This window comes from Eretmochelys imbricata, chromosome 1, assembly GCF_965152235.1.
Source record: "Eretmochelys imbricata isolate rEreImb1 chromosome 1, rEreImb1.hap1, whole genome shotgun sequence".
In the NCBI taxonomy this organism is placed as follows: Eukaryota; Metazoa; Chordata; order Testudines; family Cheloniidae; genus Eretmochelys; species Eretmochelys imbricata.
Window position 1 is genome coordinate 1458206 of NC_135572.1, and position 11160 is coordinate 1469365.

At 44.2% G+C, this 11160-nt stretch overlaps 1 protein-coding gene across 1 annotated transcript; it reads left to right on the top strand.

Annotated features, from left to right (window-relative positions):
- The first annotated feature begins 827 nt into the window (after positions 1–827).
- Positions 828–1826, top strand: LOC144277515 (olfactory receptor 52R1-like). The gene has a single exon (XM_077838343.1). It carries the CDS (start codon positions 828–830, stop codon positions 1824–1826), a length of 999 nt encoding a protein of 332 aa, XP_077694469.1.
- The last annotated feature ends 9334 nt before the right edge of the window (positions 1827–11160 follow it).

Below are 11160 nucleotides of genomic sequence, written 5' to 3' on the forward strand. Positions count from 1 at the left end.
AGGTAAAATCCTTCCCCTACTCCAACTCACCAACTCAATATTTTCCCCTTCTAAATCAAATGCCTCTGAGAAATCAAGGTATGTTGCATCTGCATTGTTCCCTTGATCCACCAAAGGTGTACTCTTGGTCAAGCAATATGTACTCTCATAAAAGGATGAAATCAGGTTTATTTGACAAGATCTGTTTTGATAAACCCTGTTGGTGACTGCCATTACTTACATTTGTAGACTTTTTTTTGAATTAATTCATTATCAGCTTTTCCATTGTTTCTTAATGTTGTCAATTCTTTTATTAAAAAAACTCTTTCCCTTTATTTTTTAATAGTTTACATTTAACACAGAAATTGAATAAAACTTTTCTAGGATTTCTCTTGTTGTTAATACACTTAATAACCTCCTTTTTGTGCTCCAGAACCCTGCCAAACATGGAGTTTTCCCTCATGTCTTAACGTCCCTTATCAATTTTCATAACTTCTGATTTCTATTCTTGGCTCTCTATTTTCCTGTTTTCATCTTTGTTACATATTCCTTCCGCCCCCTAATTGCTGCCTTCACTTTACCACTGAACTGAGTTTTTACCCAAACTTGTTCACTTTGTTGACTGTGGAATCATGAGATTTCCACTTCCTAATAAACTTTTTTCAAAGAACTACCAATGTTAATTTTTCAGTGTGTGAAGAGTAATCAATTTGCTTGTCCCATGAGAACAGCCTCCACTAGTGCATGAAGTATCTCATATTAATGTTGTCTCTCCATTCAGGTATTTCTACTGTGACCATCACCCGAGATCCTGGAAACACACAGAAAGTCAGGGGAGCATACAGTAAATGCAGGAGTTGCCCTTATGCCACAGAGTTGGACATTTTCTCCCCTACTCCATGTCAGATTTGAACACAACTGATTTCACCAACCCCTCCACCTTCATCCTGCTGGGCATTCCTGGCCTAGAGGCAGCCCATGTCTGGATCTCCATCCCCTTCTGTGCTATGTACACCACAGCCATCTTGGGGAACTTCACCATCCTGTTCATTGTGAAGAGGGAGCCGAGCCTCCATGGTCCCATGTACTATTTCCTCTGCATGCTGGCCATCAGCGACCTGGTCCTGTCTACATCCACCCTGCCCAAAATGCTGAGCATCTTCTGGTTCAATTCCAGGGAGATCAGTTTCAGTGCCTGCCTCACCCAGATGTACTTCGTTCACTGCTTCTCAGGGATGGAGTCTGGAATTCTTGTGGCCATGGCTCTGGATCGCTACGTGGCCATCTGCCATCCTCTGAGACATTCCACCATCCTGACAAACCCCATTGTGGCCAAGATTGGTCTGGCCGTGGTGCTGCGCGGTGGCATACTCACATTACCCTACCCCTTCCTGGCGAGGCGGTGGCCATATTGTAGAACCAACATCATCCCCCACTTCTTTTGTGGGCACATAGCCGTGGTGAAGCTGGCCTGTGCTGACATCAGCATCAGTAGTTACTATGGGCTGTTTGATCTTTTCTCTGAGATCGGAATGGATGTGTTTTTTATCGCTGTGTCCTATACTCAGATCCTCCGGGCCATCTTCCGCCTCCCCACAAAGGATGCCCGGCTCAAAACGTTTGGAACCTGCATCTCTCACCTTTGTGCCATCTCAGCTTTGTACATCCCAAATTTCTTCTCCTCCCTCCTGTTCCGGTTTGGCCACAATGTGCCACTGTATGTCCATGTTCTCATTAGCAGTGTGTACCAGCTGGTGCCCCCCATGTTACACCCCATCATTTATGGGGTGAGAACCAAAGAGATCTGGGGCAGGCTGCTCCAGCTCGTTACTCATAAGGAGACCTAAATGTTTTCTCCTTGTGCTCTGGCTCTCAGATTGAGCTCTGTGCAGAGCTGGCTAGTGCATGATGCTGGGGACTCTTCCCTGAATCACAGACAAAGTGAGATTAAACCCTTTCCTGTCCTGACTGTGCTGTGTCAATGTGATGAACTGGGGAATCAGTCTATGTATACTACACAGGGTTGCCACCTTTGTAATTGCTGGTAGCTGGATGCCAGTAATTGCAATCTTGCCCCAACTCTTCTATCAATCCTTGACCCTGCTGTTTGTCTTTCTCCCCAATTCCCTACCCCTGTCACTTGCTCCTGTCTTCCCTTCCCCTTCTTGGCTGCAACCCACTCATCTCTAAAACCAATCTGTTCTCACATCTTATGGCCAGTCACTTAAGGGACACTTGTAGGTGTCAAAATTTATTCTCACATTGTTACTAACTCTGTGGAAAGAGAGACCTCGTCAGGACTCCTGGGATCTATCTCAGCTCTGGGACGGGAGTGGGGTATAGTGTGTCACAGCAGGAGCCAGATACATCTGGGCTCTAAATAGGAAGATCAGAATGGCCACACTGGGTAAAACCAATCATCCATGTAGCCCAGTAGCCTGGTTTCTGACAGTGACCAGTGCCAGGTACTTCAGAGGGAATGAACAGAACATGGCAATCCTCATGTGATTGATATGTAGCAGCTCAGCAGAAGCCCCAAGCCCAGCCTGCCTCAGCTTCAGCTGGCAGGAGTTCAAGGCTCCAGCCCGGGTAGGAGCTACTGGGGGAGGGTAAGGGTCCAGGCCACCCCAGCTGGAGCAGGAGAAGAAGCCCTCATCTCAGGGTGTCCCAAGCCCTAGTTGCAGGCACAGAGCAGAGACAGGAGCTGCTGGGGAGCAGAGACAATGTCCTACTCATTTGTCATCTCCCTATTCCATACCCCTGCCGCCCAGGGGTTGTCTCATTTCCGCTGTCCTTGAATGAACCTCAGGGTGCATGGGGTTTTTTTGGTTGTTGTTTCCCCTCCCTGACACTTTAGTGATTGCTCTCTTCCCTCCACCTCCCTTACCCTATCTGGAGATAGACAGGTTGCTCAGTGCCACTGGTACAGTCCCCACACCAGTGGTCTTCTCCCTCTTTGCCCATCTCCGTGGGCCACAGGGTCGTAACAGGAACCCAGCCAGAGGATCATCATGGGTCCACTACCCTGCCTCCCACTGTGCTGCAGGATGAGCTTGACCATTTTCTGGTGGACAGCTGCCGTTTCAAGGGTAAGGTGAAGCTCCCTGTCCAGGGTTGGGGAGACTTCCATTTAGTCCTGTTATAAATATAAAGAGAAGGGTAAACACCTTTAAAATCCCTCCTGGCCAGAGGAAAAACCCTTTCACCCATAAAGGGTTAAGAAGCTAGGATAAGCTCCCTGGCACCTGACGAAAATGACCAATGAGGAGACAAGATACTTTCAAAAGCTGGTGGGAGGGAGAAACAAAGCCTTTCTCTCTATCTGTGTGATGCTTTTGCTGGGGACAGAACAGGAATCGAGTCTTAGAACTTAGTAAGTAATCTAGCTAGATATGCGTTAGATTATGATTCCTTTAAATGGCTGAGAAAATAAGCTGTGCTGAATAGAATGGATATTCCAATTTTTGTGTCTTTTTGTAACTTAAGGTTTTGCCTGGAAGGATTCTCTATGTTTTGAATCTAATTACCCTGTAAGGTATTTACCATCCTGATTTTACAGAGCTGATTCTTCTGACTTTTTCTTCTATTAAAATTCTTCTTTTAAGAAACTGAATGCTTTTTCATTGTTCTTAAGATCCAAGGGTTTGGGTCTGTGGTCACCTATGCAAATTGGTGAGGATTTTTATCAAACCTTCCCCAGGAAAGGGGGTGTAATGTTTGGGAGGATTTTGGGGGGATAGACATTTCCAAATGGACTCTTTCCTAGTAATATACTGGTTAGCTGTTTGGTTGTGGCAGCGAAAGTCCAAGGGCAAAAGGTAAAATAGTTTGTACCTTGGGGAAGTTTTAACCTAAGCTGGTAAAAGTAAGCTTAGGAGGTTTTCATGCAGGTCCCCACATCTGTACCCTAGAGTTCAGAGTGGGGAAGGAACCTTGACAAATCCTCTTAGCTGTTTTGGAGGAGTGGAAGGGAACAGGGAGGCAGGACATCCTGGTCTACTTGTGGGCCTGCAACTTCTGTGACAAGCCTTTCAGGTTCATCAGTGATTGTTGTAAGGCTGGCTGGGGATCCTCCTCAGCCTTCAGAATGAAAACAACCACTTTTCAACATTGAACACCAGAGGCTTTAGGCTTGATCTCCGCAGTTGCCAGGTGCTGTCCTTCCTTTGTGACATAGGGTACTTTAGGGTTTTCCTGAAGTAAACCCACATGGATCCAGCCACTGAGACTAGTTGGCAGCTGGAGTGGGGGGCCAGGTATATTTTAGACACTTCAGCGCTCATTCAGCTGGGCTGGCCATCCTGTTCTCCTCGACCTACAGCCTGAGATACTGAGAGTTGCTGAGGTCGTTCCAGGTCTCTACTGCACCTCCAGGCCTGTGTGGAGGGGCTGACATTGAATCTGAGTGGCAACAGCTAATTTAGGTGATAACAGCTAATTTAGACCCCATCATTTTATATGCATAGTTGGGATTGTTTCCCAATAGCCATTAATTTGTACACACGTCCTGGAGCATACTTTGTCCCTCCTGCAACTCCTGGCTTCTCCTGCATCTGGAATCTGTCTCTCTGCTGCAGCCACAGCCCTGCCACCGAAGAGTCCCCTTTGCCACCCTTGTGCCTCTCTCCTGCCCCAGCTTCTCCTGACTCATCCAGTCTCTCTGGTTTTGAATGGCTGAACAACACTTCCCTTCACTGATCCCTCTTCTGGGGACGTTCCATTACTTCTATGCCCAACCCTCAGCAGAGAACCTGGAAGAAACTGGTTTCATCTGGAATGCAGTTACTCCCTTCTTCTGTCTGCCTGAGATCTTGTTAGGGTTGATAGTCTTTAAAGACCAGCTGATTTATAGACAGAGGCCTCCTCTCCAAACTCCTGCCTCTGAGCACAAGGTATATGAATAAAGAGTACAGGAGAAAACAAAAGATACAGACAGTCCATACAATCACACGTGTGTGAATAGGGTTAAAATATCTCATCAATGTGCAATGGCAAGCAAAAAATCTAAATGTTTGGAATCATTAAGAAAGGATAGATAATAAAACAAAAAATATCATATGCCTCTATATAAACCCCTGGTACATCCATGTATTGATTACGGTGTGCAGATCTGGTTGCCCCATCTCAAAAAAGATAGATTGGAATTGGAAAAGGCACAGAGAAAGACCACAAATAATTAGGGGTATGGAACACCTTCCATATGAGGAGAGATTAAAAACTCTGACTTTTCAGCTTTGAAAAGTGATGACGAAAGTAGGATATGAGTTCTGTAAAATCATGCATGGTGTAGAAAAAAATGAATAAGGAAATGTTGTTTAATCCTTCACATAACAGAAGAACTGGGGGTCTCCCAATGAAATTAATAGGCAGCAGTTTTGAAACAAAAAAATTATTTCTTCAGTCAACCTGTGCAACTCTGGGCTAGAGGATGTTGTGAAGGATAAGACTGTATCAGGGTTCCAAAAAGAGCTAGATAAGTTTATGGAGCATTGGTCAATCAATGGCAATCAGCCAGGATATGCAGGGATGTCATCCCTAGCATTTGTTTGTCAGAATTTGGGTGTGGAGAACATGAATCACTTGATGATTTCCATGCTCTGCTCATTTCCTCTGAGGCACATGGTATTAGCCATTGTCGACAAACAGAATACTAAGCTAGATGGACCATTGGCCTTATCCAATACGGGCATTCCAATGTTCTTATGTAATCCCAAGATTTATCTGCTCCCCACTGGAACACACTCCCCTTCCAGAACTGAGATAGAACCCAGGAATCCTGACAGGTTTCACTCTATGAAGATAGTAACTGAAGGACATAAATCCACACCGTGTAGAGGTCAAGCAAAGGAGTTTATTAAGTACAGCACTGACGGAGTGTCACCTCGCTTATTAGGTTCAGAGACACTGTCAATCAGCTGATTACAGTGGAATATGGATTTTCCATGGGCAGGGGAAGTGAAGGGGTAGGCAGTCCCACACCCCTGGATAGGTCTAGCTGCAAGACATGATAGCACAGTAGCCAATGGTCAAAAGGTTACATAATGTCTCCGCCCATGGTCTCAAGTTAACAAATTAACATTTAGCATTTAATTAGTACTTTAATAAATGTATTAGTATAGAATATATGTTGGATTCAATTTTGGGTCTGTCATAAATATAAAGGGAAGGGTAAGCCCCTTTAAAATCCCTCCTGGCCAGAGGAAAAATCCTCTCACCTGTAAAGGGTTAAGAAGCTAAAGGTAACCTCGCTGGCATCTGACCAAAATGACCAATGAGGAGACAAGATACTTTCAAAAGCTGGGAGGAGGGAGAGAAACAAAGGGTCTGTGTCTGTCTGTATGCTGCTTTTGCTGGGGATAGACCAGGAATGGAGTCTTAGAACTTTAGTAAGTAATCTAGCTAGGTATGTGTTAGATTATGATTTCTTTAAATGGCTGAGAAAAGAACTGTGCTGAATAGAATGACTATTCCTGTCTGTGTGTCCTTTTTGTAACTTAAGGTTTTGCCTAGAGGGATTCTCTATGTTTTGAATCTAATTACCCTGTAAGGTATCTACCATCCTGATTTTACAGAGGTGATTTCTTTACTTCTATTAAAAGTCTTCTTGTAAGAAAACGGAATGCTTTTTCATTGTTCTAAGATCCAAGGATTTGGGTCTGTGGTCACCTATGCAAATTGGTGAGGATTTTTACCAAACCTTCCCCAGGAAGTGGGGAGCAAGGGTTGGGAGGATTTTGGGGGGAAAGACGTGTCTAAATTACGTTTCCCGGTAAACCCAGTTAGAGTTTGGTGGTGGCAGTGGAAATTCCAAGGGCAAAGGGTAAAATTAATTTGTACCTTGAGGAAGTTTTAACCTAAGCTGGTAAAAGTAAGCTTAGGAGGTTTTCATGCAGGTCCCCACATCTGTACCCTAGAGTCCACAGGGGTCCATAGAAATGACAGGGTCCATAGGAATGAAGTAGCTCCTTTGATTGTCCAACAGATACGTATCTAGGGGTAAAAGCAAAGAAACAGTGAAAGTATATGGCAATAAAGATTGTCTTTCAAGTTTCTTCTTTGTGTTTTAAGGCAGGCATTAGTCCCTGGGAAAGGGAGGTGGGAGGAGGCCACATCGTATACTGACATGTTCCAATCTTTCATAAACTCAAGGTTGGATGTGTGGGAAGAACGTCTCCCTACAGAAGAAACTAACACAACAGAAACAGGGCTTCTTTGTTCTATTTGCAACTTTGAATAAGACACAATTATTGCCCCCAACATCTGGTGTTTTGCTGACCAGGCATATCTTAGCAAAAGCAAGGTTACTTTTGGTTATTCTGCTTTCTCTTAGCTATTGCTAGGCCTCTACCTCTTGACCAAACTCTGGACTTTGGCCCTGTACACAAATCCATAAACTAGGTTATTACATCAGCAATGGATTTTAACCCTTCAGTAACAAAGTAAGAATATACATTAACATTTTATACCTAACCAGTGTCCTTTAAGTGACTTGCCACTGGATTTCAGGACATGCTAGTATTAGAGCTGAGGGGGTCTCATCTAATTAATTTTCTTTCTCTTATGTATGAATTAGATATGGTGCTTCTGCCAAAAAACTTGAGTTTTTTCAATAGTCTAAGTATCCCCTTGTCTCACTGTTACAGTTCTCACCACTTTCAAAAACCAAAATGTCTCTCTTGCAGCTTGGGGTGAGCGGAGGGATGTGGAAATAATCCAGCAAGTGACAGGAAAGCTGAAGAAAGGAGCAAGCAAAAGGGACAGGTCTGTGGGGGAGAAGAGGCAAAACGGGGTGGAGTCTTGGGGGAAGAGGTGAGGCAAGGGGTGGGTTTTGGGGGGTCCAATTAGCAGCAATTAGAAAGGTAACAGCCCATTATATTGTACATAGACCAATTCCCCAGCTTGTCATGCTGACACAACACAGTGAGTTCAGGAAAGAGTTTAAATTCTTTCTGACTATCCGGTAAGTGATTCAGGGAAGATGGCCCAGCTCCCTGTCACCAGCCAGCTTGTCACGGAGCTCAGTCTTCTTTGTCAATGCCAGGCATGATTTAATACACTTCAATCATATCTCCCTTTAGCTGTCTCTTTTCCAAGCTGAAAAGTCCTAGTCTTATTAATCTCTCCTCATATGGAAGCTGTTCCATATCCCTAATAATTTCTGTTGCCCTTTTCTGAAGCTTCTCCAATTCCAATATCTCTTTTTTGAGATGGGGCAACCACATCTACATGCAATATTCAAGATGTGGGCATAGCATGGCTTTATATAGAAGCAATATATTTTCTATCCTAATTTATATATAATCTTTCTGAGTGTAATATTGAATATTGTCCATGGACTTTTATCAAACCCATGTGTTGTGTTCCTGGGTAACACCCCTCTGGTAGATAGGGCCACATAGCTATGTGTTGATGGACCATCAAGGACACTTAGCTCTCACAACGGATCATAGAAGAAATACTCGCTTGTAGGGAGCATTGAACTGTGGATGTAAATGCATGGTTACGCAGGTGGTGTTGGAGATAGGGCTTTGAATTCTTCGACCATGGGATGTTGATCTATTTCACCATGTTAAGTATCCTTACACCTTCTTGTCAGCTGTCTAAATGGGCCATCTTGATTATCACTAATGTTTTTTTTCTCCTGATGATAATAGCTCATCTTAATTAATTAGCCTCTTACAGTTTGTATGGCAACTTCCACCTTCTTCTTAATATATGTTCCATTCTATGCATCCTATGAAGTGGGCTGTAGTCCACAAAAGCTTATGCTATAATAAATTTGCTAGTCCCTAAGGTGCCACAAGTACGCTTGTTCTTTTTGCACAGGAGTACACACTAACATGGCTGCTACTCTGAAACCTCCTTCTGATGAATTATCAACCCAGAGTACAAGAGAGAAGATCAGAGGAGAGGGCAGGGATAACAGGGCTGTGGTGAAGGAACAAAGAAGCCATCAGAGAGATGGAACAACTGGAAAACCTCAAGGAGTTGAAACTCTCAGGTAGTGCACTGGATTCAGGGAAGGGATTCAGACAGAGTTTTGAGATAAATCTATTCAAGCAGCTGGGCTTGGGGAGAGAGGAGACCAGTAGAAATTGAAATCTTCAACATTGCAGGACTTGAGGCAGTGGTCATCTTTACTAACATGCAACTCAGACTTTGTCTACACTACCACTTTTGTCAAAACTTTTGTTGGTCCAGGGTGTGGGGAAAAAAACAACAAAAGCATTACGTGAGTGGGAAACACTTGTTGGGGGTGGTTTGATGATGTTGGTAGGAGAACAAAAAGAAAAGGAGGACTTGTGGCACCTTAGAGACTAACCAATTTATTTGAGCATAAGCTTCCGTGAGCTACAGCTCACTTCATCGGATGAATGAACATGGCTGTTACTCTGAAACTTGTTAGGAGAGGTCTCTCCCATAGGCCTAGAGCAGCCATGCGGGAGACCTTACAGCGGTGCATCTTCAGCGGTACAGCTGTGCCGCTGTAAGGTCTCCAGTGTAGACATAACCTGCTCCCTCTGACTGACAGGTTATTACAAACTTTTTTGCAGAAATTTGAAGAGCCTTGAGTACAGCAAAAGAGCAAAATATTCAAAGTGTAAAAGTTTCACCTTAGAAGAAAAAAGTAAAGTGAATCCTTCCAAGAATTCCTAAGAGATGTAAGGTTTCAGAGTAACAGCCGTGTTAGTCTGTATTCGCAAAAAGAAAAGGAGTACTTGTGGCACCTTAGAGACTAACCAATTTATTTGAGCATGAGCTTTCGTGAGCTACAGCTCACTTCATCGGATGCATACCGTGGAAACTGCAGCAGACTTTATATACACACAGAGAATATGAAACAATACCTCCTCCCACCCCACTGTCCTGCTGGTAATAGCTTATCTAAAGTGATCATCAAGTTGGGCCATTTCCAGCACAAATCCAGGTTTTCTCACCCTCCACCCCCCCACACAAATTCACTCTCCTGATGGTGATAGCCCATCCAAAGTGACAACTCTCTACACAATGTGCATGATAATCAAGTTGGGCCATTTCCTGCACAAATCCAGGTTCTCTCACCCCCTCACCCCCCTCCCAAAAACCACACACACAAACTCACTCTCCTGCTGGTAATAGCTCATCCAAAGTGACCACTCTCCCTACAATGTGCATGATAATCAAGGTGGGCCATTTCCAGCACAAATCCAGGTTTTCTCACCCCCCCACCCCCATACACACACAAACTCACTCTCCTGCTGGTAATAGCTCATCCAAACTGACCACTCTCCAAGTTTAAATCCAAGTTAAACCAGAACATCTGGGGGGGGGGTAGGAAAAAACAAGGGGAAATAGGCTACCTTGCATAATGACTTAGCCACTCCCAGTCTCTATTTAAGCCTAAATTAATAGTATCCAATTTGCAAATGAATTCCAATTCAGCAGTTTCTCACTGGAGTCTGGATTTGAAGTTTTTTTGTTTTAAGATAGCGACCTTCATGTCTGTGATTGCGTGACCAGAGAGATTGAAGTGTTCTGCGACTGGTTTATGAATGTTATAATCCTTGACATCTGATTTGTGTCCATTTATTCTTTTACGTAGAGACTGTCCAGTTTGACCAATGTACATGGCAGAGGGGCATTGCTGGCACATGATGGCATATATCACATTGGTGGATGTGCAGGTGAACGAGCCTCTGATAGTGTGGCTGATGTTATTAGGCCCTGTGATGGTGTCCCCTGAATAGATATGTGAGGACAGTTGGCAACGGGCTTTGTTGCAAGGATAAGTTCCTGGGTTAGTGGTTCTGTTGTGTGGTATGTGGTTGCTGGTGAGTATTTGCTTCAGGTTGGGGGGCTGTCTGTAGGCAAGGACTGGCCTGTCTCCCAAGATCTGTGAGAGTGATGGGTCATCCTTCAGGATAGGTTGTAGATCCTTAATAATGCGTTGGAGGGGTTTTAGTTGGGGGCTGAAGGTGACGGCTAGTGGCGTTCTGTTATTTTCTTTGTTAGGCCTGTCCTGTAGTAGGTAACTTCTGGGAACTCTTCTGGCTCTATCAATCTGTTTCTTTACTTCCGCAGGTGGGTATTGTAGTTGTAAGAAAGCTTGACAGAGATCTTGTAGGTGTTTGTCTCTGTCTGAGGGGTTGGAGCAAATGCGGTTGTATAGCAGAGCTTGGCTGTAGACGATGGATCGTGTGG

What these genes read in the sequence shown, in the direction of transcription:
- LOC144277515 (XM_077838343.1), top strand. Translation starts at nt 828, where the DNA reads ATGCAGGAGTTGCCCTTATGCCACAGAGTTGGACATTTTCTCCCCTAC.